The following is a 27,868-nucleotide window of genomic DNA, read 5'->3' on the forward strand; positions in this document are numbered from 1 at the left end:
TATATTCCATCATAATGAATCCCCAGATCTACGTCCTTCTACAGAACCTAATAATTGTATGATACAATATTGTTCTGCTCCAGGAAGACATCCAGGCCTCTCTTGAACCCCTTGACTGAGTTCGCCATCACCACCTCCTCAGGCAAGCAATTCCAGATTCTAACTGCCCTAACAATAAAGAATCCTCTTCTATGTTGGTGGGAAAACCTTCTCTCCTCCAGACGCAAAGAATGCCCCCTTGTGCCCGTCACCTTCCTTGGTATAAACAGATCCTCAGCGTTAAAATGTACTTAAGTAAGCCAAAATCCTTCAGGGAAAGAGTCTTGTGGACAGATGAGCTGAAGATAGAGCTTTTTGGTAAACCACATCATTATACCGTTTACTGAAAACTAATTTAGACCTACAAAGAAAATAAGAGTTCCTACAGTAAATATGGTGGAGGATCAAAGATGTTTTGGGCTTGTTTTACTGACTCTGACGCTGGGTTCATTGACCACAAGGCATCATGAAATCTAAAGATTACCAAAGGATTTTAGGTGGCAATATAGTGCTCGTTGGCAGAAAGCTGGGTTTGTGTCCTAGGTCATGGATCTTCCAGCAGGACAATGACGCCAAACATACTTCCGGTCGCACCCAAAAATGGATGGAGACAAAGCGCTGGAGAGTTCTGAAGTGGCAGCAATGAGTTTGGCTTTAAATCCCATTGATCACCTGTGGAGAGATCTTAAAATTGCAGTTGGGAGAAGGCGCTTTCAAATATGAGAGACCTGGAGCCGTTTGCAAAAAACGACTGGCCCAATATTCTATTTGGAAGGTGTAAGAAGCTTGTTGATGGTTATAGGAAGTGACTGATTTGCAGTTACTGTTTCCAAAGGGTATGTAACCAAATATTGAGGGTGTCAACCATTTTGGCAGGACCATTTTTGGGGATTAGTATGAAAGGCACTTAAACATATTACACGAGCACGTTCGCTCATCACCAGTGCCGACTCTTAGGCCATGACTGTATCTCATGAGAGAAATTTGCTTCTTTCCCCTCCTGGAGTGAGCTTTCACGCTCAATTCATGGGTAAAATCTGTGTTCAGTGAAAGGGAGCCTGACACCATTTTTTTTTTGGCATATAAACTATGCCCATCACCTTTTAAGATCATAAGAATGAGGATCCTGCAACCCCTTTATATGCTCAGACATGCCCCCGTATACCTTTGAAAGTGTTTTATACTTGTACAGAAATTGTCCGGTCTGATGGGTGTTTCCAGACTGTAATTAGCGCCGGCCCAATCCCTTCAAACATCACCTCTTCTATCTGCATGTAAGTGGATGACTTCCCTCAATCATCCACGGTCTCCCCATTACTGAGATTGCTGCATGTCTGAAGCCCTATAAGTCAGATAGCAGACATTCTGCTGCAAGTTCTCCTGAAACTACAGCTACACTTCACCATAGAAGATTATGAGCACCAGCTGCCATCTCCCAGCTCAGTCATGTGAACATCTGTTTTCAATGAAGACAGATTTTACCCAGGAATTGAGAATAAGTGATAAATCTAGAAGTCGAAAGAAGCAGATTTCTGTAAAAAGATATATTTTTATTTTCCTGTTTTTCTTGTTTGTTTGTTTGAATCAATAGGTTTCTCTTTAAGGCTTTGTGATACCATCTGCTTTTTTGCACCTGGTTAATAGCTTGGATTTCTTAATGTTTAAAAGAGCTGCCTGTTTACAAAAAATGTACTTGTGAAGCGCCTCAGATTGGCAGACGGGAACTGGTGAATGTCCCGTGGGCCCCTACATGAGCAGTGTTTGGTGCAGGCAAAGGCTACATCTCCTCAATCATTAAGCAAACGACCCAGGGTAGTAGAATGGAAATTTGAATGAAGGGTACTGTAATATTTGCTAATGGCTGAACAGTGGTCCTCAAAGGCCCAGAATTGAGGTTACTGGTGGGTCCTTCGTATCCCAGTCCATGACTGCTTGTGAAACATATACAGTGGAGGAAAGTTGCTAATAAAAATGTGCAAAAATTTGGACTAAATTTGATTTGATGCAATCACTTCGCCTTCAGTATTGTGACATTAGCAGCAGGACGCTTTCCTTGAGCTTCAGTGAGCTTCTTTTTTTTTTTTCTTCCCCCATTAGTGTTTTTCATTGCTTCAATGGTTCTCTGAGAGAGGCGTGCGGTATAAACTCAAGATCCACCACATGGCAACTAGAGGAGCTCTGGAGGCTGTGGAAAAACATTCTGCTGCAGATTGTACCATGTAGAAGACCAAATAACTGCTCTACGCCATTAGAGAGCAAGTGCACACGTATAACTGAGGTCTGCGGATTTGTCCGCAGCGGATTTCTGAAAACCGCAGGTAAAAGGCACGGCTTTTTACCTGCAGAATTATTGCGGATTTACCGCGGTTTTTGTGCGGATTCCACTGTGGTTTTCTATTATGGAGCAGCTGCAAAACTGCTGCGGATTCCGCACAAAGAATTGACATGCTGCAGAATGTAATCCGCAGCGTTTCTGTGCATTTTTTTCCGCAGCATGTGCACTGCAAATTGCGTTTCCCATAGGTTAACGTGGTACCGTAAACGCATGGGAAACCGCTGCGGACCCGCAGCTGCGGAAACGCTGCGTATCCGCAGCAAAATCCGCAGCGTGTGAACATAGCCTAAGGTGCTGTCCCCTCCACATAGAATCTGTACTTCAAGTACATGGAGACGGAGGACTGGTATGAATAAGCACTAAAACCAGGGAAGTAGCTAAGGAAAAATGGCTACCTTTGACTAGGAAAAAAGCCAAATCTACTGATGAGGTGAATAGCAAACTTTATTAACTTCACATGCTGTAATCAATTATTTAAATAAAAAAAGTTAATTTACTCTTTAAAGAGGTTGGGCAGTACTTGGTTATACAGTGCTCACCATAAAAGAGTACACTTAAACGGATTTACCAGAAAACCCTCAAAATATTCCCACAAATGTGGGCTGTTGATTGCAGTTCAGATTTATTATTTTACATATCCAAAAAAGTGATTTTCTTAAATTAATTCAAGACCATGCTGCAAAAAATGAGTACACTCCAATGAATGTCTTTAAAAGCAAAGCTAATGTTTGGACTACAAAGCTCTAACTAGGATTCAACCACAGATAAGTCCAATTATTCATTTAAACAGGTGTCCAGCAGACAGTTCACTATAAAAGGGCATTACCGTACTTAACAAATAAAACCCTTTTCCAATTTAATGCTTTCAGCAATGGCACCACATGGAAGAGAAATGTCATAAGACCTGAGATAGTAAATAACATAATTTCTTTACAATAAAGAAGGTGAAGGCAAGAAGATCAGCAAAGCTTTATTAGCCTTGATATTGGAGCAAAAGTGATGCAAACATTTAACAAAGATGGAATTGCAGTCTTCTCACAAGATATCCAGGCCGACCACGGAAGTTAACACCTCAACAGAAGCATCTTCTGATGAGATGAGTTGAAGAAAATTGACATGCAAGTTCACTGCAATTGGCTAAAAAAGTAGAATGCCAATCTGGTGTGTGGTTTTCCCCTCCCTGACATAAAACAGCATACACTGCAGAGCAATGGCATGAATGGGTATCGTCCACAAAGGAAGCCTCTCCTAAAACCCATGCACAAAAAAACCTGCCTAAATAGCCAGGAAACTACAACGGCATACAATTTTGAAAAGGTGAAGAATATAAAATTAAAATACATTGTGCCTACAATAAAACATAGTGGTGGAAGTGTCCTTATGTGCAGTTACATTAGTGACGCTGGTGTCTGGGAGCTACATGTCAACGACACTATCCTGAATTCACAGATTACTGCTCTATATTGAAAGAGAAGATGCTACCATCACTCTGTGCCCTTGGTAAACCTGCAATTTTCCAACAGGGCAATGATCCAAAGCACACATGACCACTGTTGCATTTGTGAAGATCAGGGTGAAAGGTTTTCAGTGGCCAAGTATTTCCCCATCCAGCATCTGGGCTCTAAGACTTGGGCTACTTTCACACATCAGGTTTTTTGTTTCAGGCTAAATCCGCCGAATGTTGGAAAAACTGGATCTGGTGCAGATTGTGAAAAACGTCTTTTTGACGGATCCGGCTAACCTATCTAGATTATTGGATTAAAAAAAAAATTGGAGCATGCTCAGTTTAAAAAACCGGATCAGGTCGCCGGATCCGCCTTTTTCTGCATCCGGCTCCCATAGGCTTCCCTTCTAGCAAACAGCCGGAAGTGTCGGATCTGGCGCTTCAGGCTTTTTCACCGGAGACAAAAACAGTTACAGTAGACGTTTTTTCCAGACGCCGGAATCGAGTGTTCGCCGGATCCGGCATCAAACCAGAAGGAACGCTGGGCCATCTGGCGCAATCCGGCGCTTATACAAGTCAATGGGGGAAAAACCGGATCCGGTTTTTATTTTTTCTGGTTTTTCTCCCTAGAGCCGGATTTAGCCTGAAACAAAAAACCTGATGTGTGAGAGCAGCCTTAGTTTTTTGAATGGAAATATGTCGCCTACTTGTTCATTCCATGCTTTAGGAGACTTGGTGTTGTCCCTTAAAAATCATAGAGATCATAATAAACTGCTATATCTAGTATTTTATATTTAGGGTGTAGTCGGTTTTACTCAAATTATATTTAATGCAAAAATGAAGATTTTGTATTGAAAGTTGCAGTACTATCCTTTCATGTTATGGGTTAAATGTTCTATGAATCTCAGACTTGTCCAAATATTGGAAATTGTTCTAGCTTCATTAAACCTTACCTTTGATATGGGTGTACTCATTGAGGCTGAGCACTGTACGTTAATAGGTAAACCTCATCAGATAACCCCTTTAAAGAGTAACTAAACTTTATTTTTTTTATTTAAATAACTGCTTACGGGATGTAAACTCTTAAAGCTTTCTACTCACTTCATTAGCTTTTTTCCTGTTTTTCCTTTTCATTGTCTTTTTTTCCTGGCCTCTCCACTCCTGTGTTTCAGACTTCTCTCCTGCTTCAGTTCTTATTCAATGTCTGTGCTCCGTCTCTATGTACTTTCAGTGCTGATTCCCTCTGTGGAGGTGACTGCACCTTAGGAGGGTACTTAGTCACTGGGTCTTCTGCATTGTGAAATCTGTGGCAAAATGTTTCAATAGTGGTTGAGTTGCAGCACCAGAGAACTACCAATATATAGCTCTGCTGTTCGGGCTTTGTACGCTGTTTATATTCAGCCACCATCGGAGCACCAGGACCCCCACTGATCTGATCTTGATGATGATCTATTATATGGACAGGCAATCAGAGGCTGTGGACAACCCCTTTTAGGTGGATTTGTTAACTGTGCCAGATTTATTATTATAAGTGCTGTAAAACAGAAGTGTCTAATCTCTGGCAATCTATCATGCAACACATTAATGTGATAAATTCTCTTGTCAGCTTTAAAGTTCCCTAGTAATAACATTCTTAGAGAATCGGTTACCAGGGTTTTGCTATCTCATCTGAGAGTAGCATAATGTAGAGAGGAGACCCTGAATCCAATGATGTATCACTTAGTTTACTGGGTGCAGCAGTTGTGACACAATCAGACTTATTAGATGTAGCGGATCTTGGACAGATAACCCCACCTACACCACAGCGCTCTCTGTATATTGTCTACTGACACTGAGCTGCGAGGTCGGACAATCTGGCATGAGGCAGCTAGTCTGCAGTGATAATCTCCTGCTGATGAAACATTCTTTGTAAGTAAACCGCACACAGCCTGATTAATGGCGCATCTGAGTTTAGCGTTTTAACCCCTACCTCATGCTGTCCTCAGATTACATAGTAAAAACTGACAGAATCCCGTTAATAAATCTGCCCCAGTACTGGGTGCATGATTATTATTATTAATTTATATAGCACCATTGATTCCATGGTGCTGTACATGAGAAGGGGTTACATACAAGTTACAGATATCACATACAGTAAACAAACTAACAATGACAGACTGATACAGAGGGGCGAGGACCCTGCCCTTGTGGGCTTACATTCTACAGGATTATGGGGAAGGAGACAGTAGGTTGAGGGTTGCAGGAGCTCCAGAGTTGGTGAGGCGGCAGCGGGGTCAGTGCAGGCTGTAGGCTTTCCTGAAGAGATGGGTTTTCAGGTTCCGTCTGAAGGATCCGAATGTGGTTGATAGTCGGAAGTGTTGGGGCAAAGAATTCCAGAGGATGGGGGATATTCGGGAGAAGTCTTGGAGGCGGTTGGATGTGGAGCGACTAAGTGTGGAGGAGAGAAGGAGGTCTTGGGAGGACCGGAGATTACGTGAGGGAAGATATTGAGAGATTAGTTCAGAGATATATGGAGGAGACCGGTTGTGGATGGCTTTGTAGGTCAGTATTAGTAATTTGAACTGGATACGCTGAAGAAATGGGAGCCAGTGAAGAGATTTGCAGAGGGGGGAAGCAGAGGAGTAGCGAGGAGAGATATGAATTAGTCGGGCAGCAGAGTTAAGAATGGACTGGAGAGGTGCGAGAGTGTAAGCAGGGAGGCCGCAGAAAAGGATGTTGCAGTAGTCAAGGCAGGAGATGATGAGGGCGTGCACAAGCATTTTAGTAGATTGACTGTTGAGGAAAGGACGAATTCTGGAGATATTTTTGAGCTGGAGGCGACAGGAGGTGGAAAGAGCTTGGATGTGCGGTTTGAAGGACAGGGCAGAGTCGAAGGTTACTCTGAGGCAGCGGACTTCCGGTAGGGGGGAAAGCATGATGTCATTGATTGCGATAGATAGGTCAGGTAAGGAAGATCTATGGGATGGAGGAAAGATGATGAGTTCAGATTTGTCCACATTGAGTTTGAGGAAGCGAGAGGAGAAGGAGGATATGGCTGATAGGCACTCTGGGATTCTGGACAGCAGAGCGGTGACGTCTGGGCCAGAGAGGTAGATCTGAGTGTCATCAGCATAGAGGAGGTACTGGAATCCATGAGACTTTATGAGTTGTACCAAGCCAAGTGTATAGATTGAGAAGAGTAGGGGTCCTAGAACAGAGCCTTGGGGGACTCCAACAGAGAGAGGGTGGGATGAGGAGGTAGTGTGGGAGTGGGAGACGCTGAATGTGCGGATGGAAAGGTACGAGAAGATCCAGGATAGGGCGAGGTCTCTGATGCCAAAGGAGGAGAGGATCTGTAGTAAGAGGCAGTGGTCAACCGTGTCGAAAGCAGAGGACAAGTCTAGAAGGAGGAGTACAGAGTATTGTCCATTAGCTTTCGCGGTAAGTAGGTCGTTAGTGATTTTGGTCAGGGCTGTCTCAGTTGAGTGATGGGGGCGGAAACCAGATTGTAGATTGTCAAAGAGCAAGTTAGATGAGAGGTGGGAGGAAAGTTCAGAGTGGACATTCTGCTCCAGGAGTTTGGAAGCGAATGGGAGCAGTGATATTGGGTGATAGCTGGACATAGCAGTTGGATCGAGGGTTGGCTTTTTGAGGATAGGCGTGATTGTGGCATGTTTGAAAGCAGAAGGGAAGGTGCCAGAAGATATTGATAGGTTGAAGACATTGTTCATAAATCTCCCCTTTTTTTTTATGACCCCTTCTCTGTGTGATGTGATTAAATCAGATGGTAGAGGCGTAAATGACATGACTTTAATATATTTTATCTTCCGTGTCTATGAATAGGAGTGGATTTTATTAGCTCTGTATCATGTAGCATTGTGTTTTCTCTGTGTCCAGAACTATTAAGCCATGAACATGCAACGACTATGAATGACGTGAAGCATCTTGTGCAGCAGTTGCACAGCTCTATGCATATCAAGGATTTCCAGGTCAGCAGAGAGAAGGAGCTCTGTAGTCGACTAGAACAGCTCCAGGGGCAGCTCGAACCTCATGAAAAGGTACAGAATTTCTAATCCTGACACTAGGGTTTTTTTTTTTTAATCCTTTCAGGTTTCCTGAGCCTTTAAAGGGAATTTCCTTGACTCGGCTAATGAGGCTGATGATGCAGACTGCAGTGCTGGCTGTGTGTTTTGTTCTGTTAATAGCATTTATCATGAAAGATAAATAAAATGGCAATTTTATAGGATCAGTCTTTCAACATGCTATGAGACTTAGTTTATTTTTTGTTTCCTTTTAAAATTTTCCATAAAAATCATTTTGTAATCATTTAATTTACCGTATTTTCTGGCTTTTAAGAAGACTTTATATTTTAACTGGAAAAGTTGGGGGGTCGTCTTATAAGTCGGGGGTCTTCTTTTACGCCGTATGTCGTCGAATAGGGCCCGTGACTAATGTGCCTTGGGGGGGGGGGAAGTGGTCCCGATGACGAAGAGGGGGCTTCTCTCAGGAAAGTGTGAGTGGAGTATCCCCCATTACCTCATTGTAGCTGCAGCGTGGGGTCTCTGTGCTGGGGAGCGGCGGCGGCTACTCCTCTTTGTGCCACGTGGGTGCTGTGCTGTGGGGCGGCGGCTCCTCTTCGTGCAGTGTCGGGGCTCTGTGCTGTGGGGCGGCGGTGGCGTATCTTAGTGCAGTCAGTCAGGGCTCCTCCGGTATTTCCTCAAAGCCCAGAGGCCCCGGCAGTTCCATTGCTGCAATGCGGTGGCCTCCGGGAAAATGGCCGCTGGGGGCGGCGCATGCTCGGATTCAGATCTCGTCTCCCGAAATCTTGGGACGAGATGTGGCAAGGCTCATTAAAGGGTTGATATTGACTTTTGTGATTGCTGCACACAATAGGTGGCACCAAAGTTCAAGTCATCTTCCTCTCTGAAGAGGCTGTTTGCATATTCGAATTCCCTGAGAAGCATTGCATGGCTTATATCTCTCCTTATGCTGGCTAGGCACTCTCCTGCTCCACAAGGAGAACCATTACCACTTAAGTCACTTTTAAATGAAAGAGCAAATACAGTTTAGACAGCTAAAGAAAAATAAACCTGGATATGAACCATATGTTAAGGTACCGTCACACTAAGCGATGCTGCAGCGATATAGACAACGATCTGACCTAAACTAAATCGCTGGAGTGTCGCTGTTTAGGTCGCTGTTGAGACGTCAAACGCAGCAACTCCAGAACGACGCAGGAGCGATCCAGTGACGTAACGGCGACTCACTTATCGTTCTCGCTGGTTGTTAGCTCCATGTAAAACGTTGCTGGCGTCGTTGCTTTTGATGTCAAACATGACAATACACGCCGACCTGACGACCAAATATAGTTCTGGCCTTCTAGCTCCGACCAGCGATGGCACAGCGGGATCCAGATCGCTGCTGCGTGTCAAACACAACGAGATCGCTATCCAGGACGCTGCAACGTCACAGATTGTTGTTGTTCTCGTTGCAAAGTTGCTGAGTGTGACGGTACCTTTTAGATTTGGGGGTCTCTATACACATTTACCCCACTTATTTTCCCCACTGTATGGTTCCCCAGATTTTTTGGGGGGACTACACAGTTTTCTTTTATAATCTATCTGCAGTGTTTAAAAATTTCTTGTTCAATGTTTGCACAGGCTCGACTTAAGGCTGTTCAGAAAGCTGCGAAGATGACCAGGATTGTCCAGTGGGGCGGTCTAGCGTATATGTCTGTACAGTTTGGAATCTTGGCCCGTCTGACGTGGTGGGAATACTCCTGGGATATCATGGAGCCTGTCACTTACTTCATTACTTATAGTGGTGTCATTGGAATGTATTGTTATTTTCTACTTACAGGCAAGGTGAGTGTGGCCTACTTTTTTTTTTAACTTTTTTTATTTTATTACTTTTTTTAAAGTAAACAAAACATAAACATCTAATGTGTATGATAAAATGTCAATGTTTTTGGAATTGAAATCTGTGTCTAAAAATAGGGAGTAATTATCTTTTTTTTTTTAGTGAGTGATTCTATAAATCAATAGGTAGATATCTTTCCACATATTGTCTACATTTGGACAGTTCATGGCCTTCTGTCATAAACAAAAGCATTTGCTAAAATCATCGTGATGTATGGTACAATTTGTGGAACAGTGTGCCTCTAGCTGGTAAAACAATCCTCTAGAATATAGTAATGCCCGGGTGCAAGTGCCCTAGAAAACAGTGCCCATATTTTGCCCCCTAAAAAGTAATAATGCTCTGTGTGCCCCTTTGACAGTCACAATAACCAGGTTCCTCTATAACAATAAGTGCCCACTTTACAGTTAATCATTTAATAATGTCCCGAATCTCCCCCTGTTCATCTTTCCTATACACAGTATGATCTTTTATATACTGTATAATGCCTCACAGTATAGTACCACTCACACAGTATACTGACCTCTTAGTAGCCCCCCAAACTGATGGCTCCAACACTATGATGGCCCCCTAGATAGCCTCCATATAATATAATGCACCAGATAGTCCTTAATATAGTATAATGTACTCCCCGTAGGCCTCCATATAGTATAATGCACTGCTCATAGACCTCTGTATTGTATAATTTGCTCCCCATAATCAGACTCTATATAGTATAATGCTATTCTCATAGGCCTCTTTATTGTATAATGCACTCCCCATAAGCAGACTATATTGTGTAATGCACCCCCATAGGCATACTCTACATAGTATAATACGCCTCTCATAGGCAGACTCTATATAGTATAATGCGCCCATATAGGCAGACTCTATATAGTATAATGCGCCCATATAGGCAGACTCTGTATTGTATAATGCACTCCCCATAGGCAAACTCTATATTGTATAATGCACTCCCCATAGGCAGACTATATTGTGTAATGCACCCCCCATGGGCAGACTCTACATAGTATATACACCCCTATAGGCAGACTCTATATAGTATAATACACCCTCATAGACAGATTCTATATAGTATAATGCACTCCCCATAGGCAGATTCTATATAGTATAATGCACCTCATAAAATAAATACAATACGCACCTCTCCTCGTTCCCCCTGCTGCTCTGAGTGTCCACACATCTCCGGACAGCTGGTGCCAGGTAATGACACCATCGCGCCTACCATCGGTGGCATCAGTTGCTGAGAGGGGGAATGATGGGAGAGGGATCGTGACGCTCCCACTCTCATCAATACTGTCAACTGTATCGGCATGTAGCTGATACAATTGAACCTGCCCAGGGTCCCCATAGTGTATGGGTGACAGTGCAGGGAGATCGATTCTCCCTACTCTGCCGCAGAGTGTAACTGTATGGGCATGCTGTGCATGCTGATACAGTTACAGTAGTGTGGCTTTGGGTGGGCCCCCACAGAGCTCTAGACCTGAGGCGACTGTCCCCTCTGCATTTCCCCCCCACCCCGGTAGCTATGCTACTGCCCCTAAACTGTCTTATATTTTCATGCCTGGATTGGTGCTAACATCTATGTAATTTGTGACCAGTTATAGTTTTTTATTTTTTATGTATTTTAACATCCAAGCAGATACACTTCTTGTATAATTAACTTAAACTACCGTTCAAAAGTTTAGTGTCACAGAGCAATTTCCTTTTTTTTTTTTTTTTTTTTTTTAAAGAAAAAGTTTTTTCCATTGAAGCTAACATTAAACGATTCAGAAATACACTCTATATATTGTTAGTGCGGTAAATTGCTATTTTAGCTGCAAACGTCTGGTTAGTAATGCAATATCTTCACAGGTGTATAGAGGCCCATTTCCAACAACCATCACTCCAGTGTTCTTATGGTACTTTGTGTTTGCTAACTGTGTAAGAAGGCTTAATGGAGCGTTAGAATACCCTTGAAAATCCTTGTGCAAGTATCTTAGCACAGGTGAAAACAGTTTGGCTGAATAGAGAACCTATAAACCTGACCTTCCTTTGAGCTAGTTAAGAATCTGGAGCATTACATTTGTTGGTTCCATTAAACTCTCAAAATGGCCAGGAAAAAAAAACTTTCATGTGAAACTCAATAGTCTATTCTTGTTCTTTGAAATAAAGGCTATTCCATGCAAGAATTGCCAAGTAACTGAAGATTTCCTACAACGGTGTGTACTACTCCCTTCAGAGGAGATCACAAACAGGCTCTAACCAAAGTAGAAAGAGAAGTGGGAGGCCCCACTGCACATCTGAGCAACAAGAAGGGTACATTAGTGTCTGTAGTTTGAGAAATCGACACCTCACAGGTCCGCAACTGGCTACTTCATTAAATAGTACACACAAATTTGCCAGTGTCAACATCTACAGTGAAGAGGTGACTCTGGGATGCTGGCCTTCAGGACAGAGTGGCAAAGAAAAATCCATATCTCAGACTGGCTAATAAAAGGAAAAGATTAATATGGGCAAAAGAACACAGACAGTGGACAGAGGAAGATTGGAAAAAGGTGTCATGGACAGACGAATCCAAGTTTGAGGTGTTTGGAACACACAGAAGAACATTTGTGAGACGCAGAACAACTGAAAAGATGCTGGAAGTGTCTGATGCCATCTGTCAAGCATGGTGGAGGTAATGTGATGGTCTGGGTTTGCTTGATGCTGGTAAAGTGGGAGATTTGTACAAGTTAAAAGGGATTTTGAATAAGGAAGGCTATCACTCCATTTTGCAACACCATGACGTACCCTGTGGACAGTGCTTGATTGGAGCCAATTTCATCCTACAACAGGACAATGACCCAAAGCACATCTCCAAATTATGCAAGAACCATTTAGGGAAGAAGCAGGCAGCTGGTATTCTATCTATAATGGAGTGGCCAGCACAGTCACCAGATCTCAACCCCATTGAGCTGTTGTGGGAGCAGCTTGACCGTATGGTACACAAAAAGTGCCCATCAAGCCAAACCAACTTGTGAGAGGGGCTTCTGGAAGCATGGGATGAAATTTCTCCAGATTACCTCAGTAAATTAACTGCCAAAGGTCTGCAATGCTGTAATTGCTGCAAAGGGAGCATTCTTTGACGAAAGCAAAGTTCGAAGGAGAAAATTGTTTCAAATAAAAATCTTTTTTTTTTAATCTTATCAATGTCTGGACTAGATATTCAATTCATTTGGCAACTCATTTGAGTAAAAGTATTAGTTTTCATGGAAAACACAAAATTGTCTGGGTGACCCTAAACTTTTGAACGGTAGTGTATTTAGTTAGGCTACATGACCTTTTGAGCTTTTTCCTCTTAGTTTGTATATAGTCGTATAACTGATCTACTAGCCATTTTCAATAGTGGTTTCATGCTAATGAGACTTGTAAGTTTAAGATGACTAGTAACTAAAGAGATTTTGCGAGCACATCCAAACAACCCCGTATTCCTGTATTTTTGTTTTGTTTTTCTTTATTTTTTTAAACTACCCGTCAGATCCTTAGATCCATTTTTGTGGTTAGTTGTTTATATCCTGAATTTCCTGACGACTCGCCCTTTGTCCCTTTAGGTTACCTTTCTTAAGAGAAAGAGCCATATCACTTCCACTCTCGGTGCCTGTCCATTCCGCTTACAAAGCACCATCCCCAGACTCATATACAGTCTCAAGATGGATAAATCACTGTAAACACAGTTTCTGCTTCCTAACCTTCCTACTCCCTGTACCATCTTGAGACTCTCCTAATGTTACATATGCAGACACTGGCCGGTTCAGTTCACTATAGGGGAGCAATGACTTCTACATTATCATGTATTCTAATTAAACCTAAAATTCTGGAACGCCCCAAACCAGTCCCCTCTGGGCAGTCACTAGCTGATGAGATTCCTTGTTCTGTATGGAGTCTGCTTCCTCCTCTCTGTAAAACTAGCAAGTACACACTCCCATGGCACTACCATTCAGCACACTTTACTGAGAGTTGTTCTCTGAGCCATTCAAAGCACAGACAGGAAATCTCTACTCTGTGCTTTGAAGGACTGCAGCAGGGCTAAGAAGCTGGAGGTGTCATCACCACATGTTGCAATTCTGGTCATTTCCTGAACTGTCACATCAAGTCAATTATGTCCGTTCTTTAAATTCTCATAGGCTTCACAATTTTTTTAATAATGTCTGCTTGGAAAATCCTTTTAAAATGGAACTTGAATAATAGACCCTTCACTGCACAGGAAAAATGTGAAAATTTAAGCTAATAACATAATGGTGATCTGTGCCTGAAGCATGTACATATTCGTCTTGTCATAGTCATCAGATTGGTTACTTCACAAGGTCCTGATGACAAGATAGAGCAGGACAGAGACCCGAGCAGAACTACACACATCGGGCCTGTGATTTCATGGAGTGGTCCTTGGCACATAGACCAAAGGGTCTTTTATAAAACCTTTCCCACAGCTAATTAAACTTGAAGTGAGAACCTCTTCTGCTGCAAATACCTAAAGTAGTGCTAGAATATATTTCTACATTACGTAACTGAATTAATATATTAAAGCAATTGTATTTCATGCCTTGTCTTCATGACAACAATATTGAACATCACCTAATAATCCTAACTGATGGCCATTGACATTGCTGGACTGAACACTTTCTTTATTTTATTTTATTTTTTTCGTTACAGGAATATATTTATCCAGATGCCACAGACAGACAGTACTTAAATTTTTTCCATAAAACGGCCAAAAAAACAGGTTTTAATTACTTAGAATACAATCGACTCAAGGATGATATTGCTCAGGTATGATATCTTATAATATTTGTCCAATATCGATCGATAGTTTTATCTCCAAGATTATATACAGCGAGGAAATCTAACAACATAATTCCCCATCAGTCTGTTTTCTTTCCATCAATGTTGCGCACATAAACGCCATCTTATTTTCAGCTGGCACTGAAGTGATCCATTGGTAGTAAATGCACTATGTACGCAGGCTCTAGAATACATGGAGTGGCCTGGAGAATAATGTGAGTGTCTTGCAGCGCTTCATTTCTAAGAATAAATCATCTACACCATTAGATACACAGAGGTTGTAAGGAGCCATTTATTATCTGGTCACCAGGTTGTATGTATGGGTCATTGGCGTCTGCTTCATGAGTATGTTCACATCTTGCAAATATGGTATGGTTAAGATATCCACGCAATAAATGGAAATGCTGTGGATTTAAATTCCAAACTGCTGTTAATTTGTAGATCTTTTGCTACATGTGCATAAACTCTCATAAACTCCGCTGATGTTGTTAAAAGCGGGAGCTTTTTTATCCGGGAACATACCCTAAGGGTTTTGGCAATACTCTAAAGGAACTTTATTTGAACTTGTCATTTTGTTGTTTTTTTTAAAGGAGTTGTCCACTATATTTATTTACTGCACATTAAACATGCGATTATGCTGCAACGCAGGTGCATAGGCTGGCGCTTGCCTTCAGAAGGGTTTTTTTTTTTTGTATATTTGTTATGCAAACTAGAGGTCAGGTCACTGAGGGATCAGTCACCCGTCAGCAGTCTGCATTATGAATACCTAAGCACAAGCATATCATTAACTCAAAACAGAAAATTAAAGAGCAAACAACAACCCCAAGATGGATTTCATAACGGCGCAGACCCGACACTGTCTGTAGGTTAGGCTACTTTCACACTTCCATCTTTTCAGATCCGTTACAATCCGTCGATTTTTGAGAATGCAGGATCCTGCATTTTCCCATAGACTTGTATTGGCGACGGATTGTGACAGATAGCCATCCGTTTTATCCGTCATGCACTGGATCCGTCGTAAAATAGCGTTCCGTCGTGCAGTGAAAACGTTCATTGTAATGTGTTTTTGTGCACGTTGTAAAATCTGTCAGCGACTCATCCTGCGCTGCCCGTCGTCGGCTACAATGGAAGCCTATGGACACAGGATCCGTCGCTGACAGTCACACACAGGAATCCAGCGACGGATCCAGTTTTTCCCTTCTGAGCATGCCCGGAAGGAATTTCGATTCTCTCTCTCTCTGTCTGTCTGTCCGTCCGTCCGTCCGTCCGTCCGTCCGTCCGTCATTTTACTGCACCACGACGGACCCCAGAAAACGGAAGTGTGAAAGTAGCCTTACTGTGCACAATCCTGCTGACAGGATCCCTTTTAAGAAGGGGTTGTCCGAGTTTAATATAACCTTATCAACTATGTATTACATGATGTTGAAGGATGTGACCAGCTGGAGACTCTCTTCTTTTATTACAGCCATTTCTTAGTTTGTCTGAAAACCTGTTAAAAACCATTTCCAGAAACATTAGAGAATTTTAGTATTTCAGGATTACCTAACCATACAGTGGGGAAAGAAAGTATTTGATGCACTGCCAATTTTGCAAATTTTCCCATTTACAAAGAATGGAGAGGTCTGTAGTTTTTATCGTAGGTACACTTCAACTGTGTTAGACAGGAATCTAAAAAAAAAATCTAGAAAATATTTGTTTTTTACCTAATTAATTTGCATTTTATTGCATGAAATAAGTATTTGAAGCAATCCGATTTTTGTACCAAATATTAAATTCTGTTTTTCTATTGTAATTATAGAGGTCAGACATTTCCTGTAGTTTTTGAACAAGTTTGTACACACTGCAGCAAGGATTTTGGCCCCTTCCATACAGATCTTCTCCAGAGCTTTCAGGTTTCAGGGCTGTCGCTAGGCAACATTGATTTTCAGCTCCCACTAAAGATTTTCTATTGGGTTCAAAGCCGGAGACTGGCTAGGCCACTCCAGGACCTTGAAATTCTTATGGAGGGCGCTCCTTAGTACCCCTGGGTGTGGGTTTTGGATCATTGTCATGCTGGAAGACCCAGCCACAACCAATCTGCAATGCGCTTACTGAGGGAAGGAGGTTATTGGCCAAAATCTTGCGAAATATGACCCCATCCATCCTCTCTTGAATACGGTGCAGTCGTCCTATCCCCTTTGCAGATAAGCACACCAAAGTGTGAGATTTCCCCCACCATGCTTCACTGTTAGGACCGTGTTCTTGGAGTTTTACTAATCCTTCTCTCTCCAAACACGGCGAGTGACGTTGATACTAAAAAGTTTGTTCTCATCTGACCACATGACCTTCTCCCTTGCCTCCAATGAAGTTGACCAATGACCATCTGGATGATCCAAACTGGCCTGGACATGTGGTGACGTGAGCAGGGGGATTTTGCGTGCCCTGCAGAATTTTAATCCATGAAGTATAGTGTGTTATTAACTTTAATGTTTGAGACTGTGGTCTCGGCTCTGTTCAGGTTATTTACCAGGTCCTCCCATGTAGTTCTGTGTGGATTCCTGACCTCTCTCAGAATCCTCCTTACCCCACAAAGCAAGATCTTGCATGGAGCCCCAGACTGAGGAAGATTGACAGTCATCTTGTGTTTATTCCATTTTCTAAAAATTGCACCAACAGTTGTTGCCTTCTCATCAAGCTGCTTGCCTATTGTCCTGTAGCCCATCCCAGCCTTGGGCAGGTCTACAATTTTGTCTCTGGTGTCCTTGGACAGCTGTTTAGTCTTGGCTATGGTGGAGAGGTTGGAGTGTGATTTAACTTGTTGGCTATATAACACACACCTGTCCACATACTCAAACAGGTGCAATTTGTATAGGTAATGAGTGCAGAGTAGGTTGGCATCTTAAAGAAAAACTAAGGTCTGTTAGAACCAGAATTCCTGCTGGTTGGTCGATGGTCAAATGCTTATTTCATGCGATAAAATTCATTTTCATTATTTAAAAATCATACAATGTGATTTTCTGATTTTTATATTTAGATTCTGTCTCACAGTTGCAGTGTACCTACGATAAAAATTACAGATCTCTCCATTCTCTGTAGGTTGAAAACTTTCAAAATCAGCAGTTTGCTAAATACTTATTTTCCTCACTGCATATGACATTCAATATATTTAAAAATGTACAAAGTGGGCTCTACTGCTAGTCATGTTTGTTTGTTGAATTGCCTTGATATGTAAAAATCTTTAAATAAAGATCTTGCGTTGAAAAAATTTACAAAGTTTCTTGATGTCAATCAAAATTATTTTTTTCCTTTTAAGGTTGAGTTGGACATTAAAAGACTGCGTGATCCCCTGCAGATGCATCTCCCGATCCAACAAATTGATGACAAGGATAGATCTTTGCAGGACTCCTAAATCCCCAGCAAAATCTGTGGATATCTCTTGCCTTTGAAATTAAAGCATTATTGGTGGTAGCTGGGATGTGGTATTGGGATGGGTGATCAGTTCTCCCTCTTACTTTGTGTTTCTTCCATCATTTTTAATTTTTTTTTTTTTTTAGAACTTTTTAAGCTGCTGTTTAAGAACGAGCAGAAGTAAATTCACGAGAGCTGAGCACGGTACCTGGATTCCTTCTAAGGCTTGGAAAATCTGTTTAATCCATATCAATTATTTCACCTATCGGTGAAAGGAAATGGATGATTATGAGATTAAGGTTCTGAATTATGAATGATCAATTTATTTATTTTTTTTTGTTTTTCTTTTTTGTTTTCCTGGTTTTATGTCAAGTTAGACTATGGCAGAGCGCCTGTAGGACAAATTGGATTAATGGTCTGCTAGCTTAGTGCAGACACGTGAGTAATACAGCGCACAATTAATGCCATTTGGAGATGCATTGGACCAGTGGTAACCTCAGCAAAAAGCTAGACTAAGTCTTCAAAAAGGCGTTCTGATGCCTAGCTGACGTGATTAACTCCAGGTTCAATCACAAACCTTTCTATGCTGTTAAATTTTAATCCAAGCCCCAAACACAATGACACTTTTTGCTATGCATTTTAATAAACTGCATGTGGATTTTTTTATTTTATTTTATTTTTCTCTTGTAATCACTTTAGTCATTGTAATTTTCCTCCCATCCCTTTCTCTCCCACTGCCTTGGCTATATATATATATATATTCTTCAGGGGCTCAATGCATGATAGGTTTTTGTGTTTTCTTTTTTTGTTTTCTTTTTTCTTTTTTTGGGGGAGGGAGAAGTTCCCCTGTTCTGCACTCTTGATAGGAGGATCAGCAGGGTAGAAAATCAGGGTTGCATGAATGTGAAGGGGTTACCACCTTATTCTAATGCAATGAACATCAAATTTCTTCATAAAGATTTACATCTTCTGGTTCGTCCCCTGTTGATACAAGCGCAACATCATCTTGGATGAAATATCAGATATCCGGCCTTGTCTATATTTTGTGTACAGTATCTACGTACCAGTGAAGGATTGGAGAGTGGCAACGACTGAGATATCACCTCCAAAGTTTTCAGGGGTTTTCTTGCCTTTTTTTTCCTTTGGAATAAGCTGCTCTTCCACAGACTTTCAATATCAAAATGGTGCAGTCTCTTGTTGGGGTTTGGCATGGGGTAATGATGGGTGGTGTTGGGCTTCAATTTTGCAAAGACAATTTTTTTTTAAGGACTCCCCACTGTGAAAGGCTCCTACTTCAGGGAAAGGATTACAGAACTAAAGAAGTGAAGCCAGATGACTGGTGCCTTGCATATGTTGAAATAGAGAGGAGAGTATGTTCTCTTCATACATTATTTGACTGGCAGTTACGTTACCATGGACTCCTTGCCAGCCAAAATCTAGTGCCCAAGTGGAACATGGCTGGCAAATGCTGCCAACTGTAGTCTTAAGTAACTGCCTCTAACCTAAGGCTCTCCTCTCAGGTGGACTGAATCCATTTTCCATATTTTTTTTGGTTGCTTCTGTCTTTTTTTTTTTTGTCCTGCATTTTTTTCCCCACCAGAATTGTAGATCCATGCAGAACATGAGACTGGCAATAAACTGCTTCCAGGCTTAGCGTGACCTTGGTTTACTGGAGGTGTATTCATACGACACCCACATCTTTATAAATGTGCCCATCAATCTATGGTTATCTTTTGGGCATGAATGTCTGCTATGGAATCAGTCTGATCGACAATCATCTACATCTAGACACCCTAGCAACAGATTGCTTGTCTGAAGTCAGTGTAAATTTTTTGGATATTTAACGGCAACACAACTTAATAGCGGAAAAAAAATTTGAAAGAGAATCCGTCCGTTCTCCTAACTGGTCTGTTTTAAGAAATACTTGAATCCCCTTTAATTCTGGATTACCTTTTTTATTTTTTCTAGAATCCTATACGGTTTCAGATTTTTGGTAATTTTACTAAAAACATATGTATCACTTGACATCTAGGCGTTACCAGTTTGGGGGGGGGGGGGTCCTTAGTCACTTACCCTGTCCAATCAAGGTAAGAGTGCCAGATTATGCATGGCTACACCCCTTGATATGAGAAATGGTAATTCAGAGTTGTCAAATTATTAGAAAATACCTAGGAGGAATAGAATTGGAAGTGATACAATGCAGGGTTCTAACAGAATACTCTCATTTCATGGAGAGTGCAAACATGTTCTAAAATAGACCAGTTAGGAATCCTGACCGCTCCTCTTTATTGTATTGATGGCCAAAGCATGATTACTAAAGTTTCTGCTTGGGTAACTGTGATCTTTAATAGGAGATATTTTTCTTTTCTTTCTTTCTTTTTTTTTAACACTAAAAAAAAAAGCTTTTTTTGCCATTTGCACTTCTTATGCTGAAGGGGCTGAAGAAAATAGCGACTTAAGCCCCTTTCAGCAGCAGCCTGATCCTGTTTGTACAAATGGATTATAAGAACAGTAAAAAAAAAAAAACAGGACTTGTCGCTGAGGGGTCTGGAATGTGTGAGTGTGCGGGGAGGTTTGGAGCATGGAGGAATGTCCTATAAATAAGCAAAATATCGATGTGTAAAATCCTGTATCATTTATGAAATATGTATAAAAGTGTAATTCTGCAACAATAAACACTTATTCAGTTTTTCAAGTAAAGTTTGAAGTTTATCTTTGTTATTTAGATAAAATATCATTACAATTTGTTGTGTGTGACTGCTAGTTGTATCCATTGGAATGATCATAAAACAAAGCCATTTCTACCTTAAGCACCCATAAATTCTCTTCGTCTCACTTTAGCATGTGATATAAGCAGCCACTTAAGGTAAATTACAGTGCACAATTATTGTGAACGAGCATTCAAAGGCACTTTTTGTATCACGATAATAGTATAGTCCAAACTGGCAGCCAAAAAGTGTTATCAAAAATAATCACGAATACCTTTTGAAAATAAATGTGCGAAGTTCAAAAAGTAAAGAAAAATATATTATAATATTTATATCTGCTCTTATCCCTCTCACATGATTGTCTATTCTGGGCAGTCATGGTTGCCGGTCGTGTGGCTGCCCTTCCTTAGTCTGTATGTGTGGACTGCAGTGCGCATGCGCCGGTGTCAGCTGATGTATGGTGCGGCGTCTTGCGCACACAGACATGTGTTTATAATTATACAAATGGCAACAAATGTGCAGTGTATATCCTGATTGCTGCTTCAACAATTAAATAGGCTGGATAATATTCAAACCTTTGACAAAGCTTGAAGCGAAACGGGTGCATTCCTTACACATGAGGTCTCATTGACCCACTGTGTATACCTTGATCATGTGACTCCCCTCTTCTCTCTTTTCACTCGTTACCAACAATGCTTTAAAGCATTTTTCTTTTATATTGGGCTCTTTTTTTGAGTATTATTCTTCATTTCTTAGGTATTAGCTCTCACGTGAGCATATAACATGGCCAAGTGCTATCCAATGTTTTGTCAGCTTGCACCCAGACCAATGTTATACTATGATGTAGTGTCAACAAGCACTTACCGTATTTTTCATTTCTCATGCCGATTTGGCATGAGAACAAGAATCACTGCATGCTGCGAATGCATCCTGTAATCAAATGACACGCACCCATAGAAGTCTATGGGTGCGTGTAAAGTATCAGACCGCACTCCGATGTCCGAGTGCAGTCCAATTAACACGGACTCAGACAAGGGAGAAGATGGAGAAACTAAGTTCTCGAAATAGGTCCATTAAATAGGATTTGTACATTTTCTCGACTAAAGAAATAGAAAAGTTTACATTGAACAGCGATTTTAACTTCATACTAAAGTAAAAGGACTTTGATAAATGATTCTGGGGTAAAGTGAACATATGCAGACATTTTGACCATGTGGTGTGGTATGACTATTTGGTTTAAGGATAAAGGCATTTAGAGTTTGAAAATTGCACTTTTTTTGTCTTTTTAAATTTCAGCAAAATTCAGATAATTTAATAAATTTTAGATTGATATAATTTACTTTTTTTATCTGTAAAATAAAGTACAGTGTTGCTCTCCGCTCCTCTTTTCCTCTCCTTTTCTCAGAACCGGGAGATTAAAGGGCCAAACATTCTATTGTGCATTGAAGTAATAGAAACCAAGCACCCACAAATGTTAAAAGCCCGCTGACTCTGTGACCACAACTATGTGATTTGCAAACTTATGGTCACCTGATCGGCAGACATTGGCAACAGAGAATCCTCGCCATGAACAGTGCATGCTACAAGGATTTCCAAGTCTACACTTTGCATACAGTTACTGCAAATTTGTAGCCTTAGGCCACATGCACACATTGAGTATCTGGTCAGTATTTTACATCCGTATTTGTAAGCCAAAACCAGGAGTGGGTGATAAATACTGAAGTGGTGACGTGTTTCTATTAGACTTTTCCTCTGATTGTTCCACTCTTGATTTTGGCTTACAAATACTGAAGTGTAATACTGACCGTGTGAACGTGGCCTAAGGGTTGGTAAAAAAAAAATTTGAAGAAAGGAATTATGCATTAGATAAAAATGTCTTAAAATGGCATGATGGGCGCAGTAATCAAACCTGGGCTATGAGAGAGGTGTTGTGGGGGGGGGGGGGGGGGTCTTCAGCACCCACTAGTCAAACACGTTTTCTATTAATCTTTGTTATAAGATTGAGTTGCTGTAAAGGCTATGTATACTTTAACAATTCATTTATCGTTTTCTTAAATACAAGCTTGAACTGCTTTCTGAATAGTCTTCAGTAAAAATGTAGAATGTATGTCATTTAACTAGCTGACTGTTTACAAAAATATACAAATCTCCTGCCTCTGACAGCTCTGCTAACCTTCCCCCCCACCACTTCCTTCCTTCTCTCAATGTTAGAAATATCAGGGAGTGGGAGGAAGTTGTATAAGTATTTGTAGTGGAGAAGGGAGAAAGTATCTCTGGGAGTGCAGAGAAAACATTTGGGCTATGTGCACACGTAGGAAAAAGAGGTGCTGAATTTTCTGCACAAAATCCGCCTCTCCTGGCAGAATCCGCAGCCACGGATTTGCAGCGGTTTTTTTGCAGAATTTTCTGTGGATTTTGCCACTGCGGATTTTTAACATGGAGGGGTGCAGAAACGCTGCAGATCCGCACATAAGAAGTGACATGCACATCTTTGAAATCCACAGCAATTCCGCACTGATTTTTCCCGCAATGTCTGCACATCTTTTTTTTTTTTTCCCATTAACTAATATTGTACTGTACATCACAGTGCGGATCTGCAGCGTTTCTGCGCGGTAAAATCCGCTGCGGATCCGCAGCAAATCTGCATCGTGTGCACATACCCTTAGGGTGGAAAACACATGGAGAGAACGAATAAGTACGTGACCAGCGCTGTTTCATGAAAGCATGCAATATACCCTGGGTACACAGTTCTCATCCAGACTATATTACTGGGAGAGACAATCCCACAAGAGAAACACTCTGAAACTTGGCTGCAAGCTTCATATTAGGCAGTGTAAAAATGAATGACAAACTCTGAAATTTTATTAACTAAAGGTAATTGGTAAAATTTTTTCAATGCCAAAGGTGCCATGTACATATTTTAAATCTCAAAGGTGTCCATAGCCTTTATCATTGTTATTTACATAGCACCATTAATCCCATGGTGCTGTACATGAGAAGGGGTTACATCAAAATACAAATATCACTTACAGTAAACAAAACAATAACTGACTGATACAGAGGGGCGATGACCCTGCCCTTGCAGGCTTCTATTCTACAGGATTATCGGGAAGGAGACAGTAGGTCGAGGGTTGCAGTAGCTCCGAGGTGTTGAGGTGGGCGTGTGGTCATTACAGGCTGTAAGCTTCTTTGAAGAGATGGGTTTTCAGGTTTCTTTTGAAGGATCCAAATGTGGTGGATAACCGGACTTGTTGGGGCACAGAATTCCAGAGGATGGGGGATATTCGGGAGAAGTCTTGGAGGCAATTGGGTGAGGAGCGAATAAGCGTGGAGAAGATATTGAGAGAAGATTAGTTCGGAAATGTACGGAGGAGAAAGGTTATGGATGGCTTTGTAGGTCAGTATTAGTAGTTTAAACTGGATAAGCTAGGAAATAGGGAGCCAGTGAAGGGATTTGCAAGCAGGGGAAGCAGGAGTGTAGCGAGGAGAGAGCTTAGTCGGGGCAGCAGAGTTAAGGACGGACTGGAGGGGTGCTAGAAGGTAGGCCACATAGGAGAATGTTGCAGTAGTTGAGGCGGGAGATGGTTAGGGCATGCACAAGCATTTTGGTTGAGTGTTGAGGAAAGGATGGATTCTGGAAATATTTTTGAGCTGGAGGCGACAGGAGGTGGCGACAGCTTGGATGTTCGGTTTGAAGGACAGGGCAGCATCCATGGTTACTCTGAGGGCATCGGATTTTTGGGACAGGGGAAAGTGATTTTAATTTATTTTGATAATCAGGTAGGGAAGATATGTGAGATGGAGGAAAGATAATTAGTTCAGATTTGTCCACATTGAGCTTGAGGAAGCTGGAGAAGGAGGAGGATATGGCTGATGGATACTCTGGCCCAGATGTCACCTCTCTGCTCTCCAGAATCCCAGAGAGGTAGATCTGAGTGTCATCAGCATATAGATGGTACTGGAAGCCATAGGACCTTATGAGTTGTCCCAGGCCGAGTGTATAGATTGAGAAGAGTAAGGGCCCAAGAATAGAGCCTTGAGGGACACAGAGGGGGCGAGATGAAGAGGTAGTATGTGAGTAGGAAACTCTAAATGTGCGGTTGGTAAGGTATGAGGAGATCCAGGATACTGCAAGGTCTTTTGACACCAAAGAAATAGAGGATCTGTAGTAGGAGGCAGTGGTCAACTGGGTCGAAGGCAGAGGACAGGTCTTGAAGGAGGAGTATAGAGAATTGTTTGTTGGCTTTGGCTGTAAGTAAGTCGTAAGTAATTTTGGTCAGAGCAGTCTCAGTGGAATGGTAGGGACGGAAGCCAGATTGTAGGTTGTCAAAGAGCGAGTTAGTGAGAGGAAAGTTCAGCATGGACGTGCTGCTCAAGGAGTTTGGATGCAATTGGGAGCAAAGATATGGGGCGATGGCTGGACATAGCGCTTGGGTCAAGGGATGGCTTTTTGAGGATAGGTGTGATTGTGGCATGTTTGAAAGCAGTGGGGAATGTACCAGAAGTTAGTGATAGGTTGAAGAGATGGGTTAGGGATGGGATTAGTGTGGTGGTGAGGTCGGGGAGGAGGTGGGATGGGATCGGGTCAAGTGCACAAGTGGTAAGGTGTGATTTGGAGAGAAGAGGAGCAAGATCCCCTTCAATGATTTTAGAGAGGGAAGTTATGGGGTTTGGGCATTGGTCTGGTATACAAAGGGGTTGTGGTGGTTTGACTACAAAGATTTGCCCTGTTTGGTCAATCTTAGTTTTGAAGTGCTTGGCAAAGTCCTCGGCAACAATTGGGGAACGCGGAGAGGGCAGTGGTGAGCGGAGAAGGGAGTTAAGTGTTGAACAACTGTTTTTGGGTTGTGGGATAAGGAAGATGCGAGGGTTGTGAAGTAGGCCTGTTTAGCAGAGGTGAGAGCTGATTTGAATGCGAGTGTTGCTTGTTTGAGTGCAGTGAAATCATGTGAATGTTTTCTTCCAACGCCGTTCTGCAATTCTGGATACTTGCCAAAGCTTTTTAGTGATGTTGTTGTGCCAGGGTTGTCTATTGGTTCGTCGCACTCTGCTATGCATGACAGGGGCGACCGTGTCAATAGCTGATGCAAGAGTGGCATTGTAGAAAGCAGTGGCAGTGTCTGTCGTGGAGTGAGGATATGGATGCTAGTGGTAGGATAGTCAGTGTGTGGGTGTCTAGGTGTGCAAGGTTCCTACGTTGGTGCACATGTTGCTGGACATGGGTGACAGGTGAGGAGGACAGGGATGAGAAAGTGAGTAGATGGTCAAATAGAGGGAGAGGGGAGGTTGTGAAGTTAGATAGGGAGCAGAAACGGTTGAAGACAAGGTCTAATGTGTGTCCATCTGTGTGGGTGGCTGAGGAGGACCACTGAGTAAGTCCAAAGGATGAAGTAAGGGACAGGAGTTTGGAGGCTGCTGACTGGTGGGTGTCAATGGGGATGTTGAAGTCACCCATGATGATAGTGGGAATGTCGGCAGAGAAAGTGAAGGAGCCAGGTGGAGAATTGGTCAATAAAGGCAGTGGTCGGGCCCGGAGGTTGGTATATGACAGCCATTTGGAGATTGTAGGGGGAGTAGAGGCAGACAGTGTGGACTTCAAAAGAAGGGAGGATAAGGGAGGGTAGAGGTGGGATTGGGTTAAAGGTACAGTTGGAAGAAAAGAGAAGGCCCACTCCACCATGTTTATTGCCAGGGCGCGAGGAGTGTGGGTGAAGCTTTGATATAGATGAACAGATATATAACTGATATTTACTTCTGGCTCACATAAGTGTTCCCCAAACAACGGTTCAAGGCTAAGCCGCTGTGTGGATTCCAATAGGAGATGTATGTTATGACCATAAGTACTGACTCCAGTATGACATTAACAAAACTACGGATATATTCTATAGCAAGAGCCAATTTAGTGCTATAATACCAGTGTATCTCACAATCTAGATTCCCTATCACTATCTCTTTTGGAGTTGGGAGGAAGCCCACGCACACGGGGAGAACATACAATCCTGGCAGATGTTGTCCTTGGTGGGATTTGAACCCAGGACCCCAGCGCTGTAGTGCTAACCACTGAGCCACACTGCCCATTGAAACTTCTACATTTTGTTTTTCTATCCTTAAATATGTCCCTCAATGTAAAAAAGGTTGTTGAAACCAGAGATCCAAATCATCCCACAAAATTCCACCTTTCCCTGCAGAGAATAATCTTTGCAGCAAAAAATATGCTGAATATGACTGTGTGTTTGTGGACATTGTTCCTTATTCACAGGAAGATCGGAACTGCTGAGGAAAGTGAAAGTGTACGTTGGCTTCTTTCTTTCTCTAAATAAAATATGACTGAAGCTTTCATGTTTGCACAGGGGTTAGTTCTTAATAAATATTTCATGTCACTTCTCTTGGTCTATTCCCTGCAGATTGCTTCCCAATTTATGAAAGAGGCGATGTTGACTTTAATCTTCCTCTTGTTTTTTTTCTTTCTTTCTTTAAATCATTGACTTAACGTGTTATTGTTCTTATAGTATTGTCATATTTTGCAGACATTTGCTCATTTTCTTCCTTGAATATGTAGGCTGGTGCAGAGTAGAACTTGTAAGGGTATGTGCACATGATCAATAATTGCTGCGGGTTGGATGATGTGTACTTGTGCAGATGTTATGGCATAGTGGATGGGATTTCAAGAAATCCAATGCCCACTATATGTCCACAGACAACCGTGACTCACCCATGGAGACTAACATGCGGCGCGTCTTTTCTGCATGTCAATTTCTCAGACGGAGAAATTTCACCAATTGAATATATTGGACTTGGTGAATCTGCACGGTTCAGTGATCACATGTGGCCTCACCTGCTTTAAATAGACGGCAGCGCTAGTGTTATATATACTATGGGGAAGCTCAGATCTGCGATAATTTTTTTTTATCATGACGATTGGACATAAGAGAACAATATGAAACATATTCACACCACAGCATAGTCTAATAAGGCCGGGAACTAACTCGCACGCAGTATGGTCCCCCATAGTGAGACAACAAATACAAGTGTTGAGTACTCTCAATATCATGGAAACAGAGAAGTAACCAGAGTAGCCATAAACCACAAAAAAGGTGTTAAAAATAAACATGAACAAATTTTATTTATACAAAATAAACAAAACATCATACATTAATTTTGCAAAAGAGTCAAGTAGTAAGGAGGAACATCCAAAGCAGACAGCGAGGCAAACCGTTAACTTTCGACAGAGTATAGAAGCACCCAGTAAGAATACACTGT

The 27,868-nt window shown here is 41.8% G+C and overlaps 1 protein-coding gene across 2 annotated transcripts in view; it reads left to right on the forward strand.

The window, feature by feature from the left end:
• The window catches only part of MCU (mitochondrial calcium uniporter), a 127,284-nt gene extending 106,684 nt beyond the window's left edge, over window positions 1-20,600 (forward strand). For both annotated transcript variants that reach the window (XM_069753327.1, XM_069753328.1), the window contains exons 5-8: window positions 7,695-7,855; window positions 9,458-9,661; window positions 14,385-14,501; window positions 17,806-20,600. In XM_069753327.1, the coding sequence (XP_069609428.1) occupies window positions 7,695-7,855; window positions 9,458-9,661; window positions 14,385-14,501; window positions 17,806-17,901 (578 nt within the window). In that variant the 3' untranslated portion in view covers window positions 17,902-20,600. The remainder of the gene's footprint in view (window positions 1-7,694; window positions 7,856-9,457; window positions 9,662-14,384; window positions 14,502-17,805) is intronic.
• Window positions 20,601-27,868: the final 7,268 nt, after the last annotated feature.

Source organism: Ranitomeya imitator, chromosome 2 (assembly GCF_032444005.1).
Source record: "Ranitomeya imitator isolate aRanImi1 chromosome 2, aRanImi1.pri, whole genome shotgun sequence".
Lineage (NCBI taxonomy): Eukaryota > Metazoa > Chordata > Amphibia > Anura > Dendrobatidae > Ranitomeya > Ranitomeya imitator.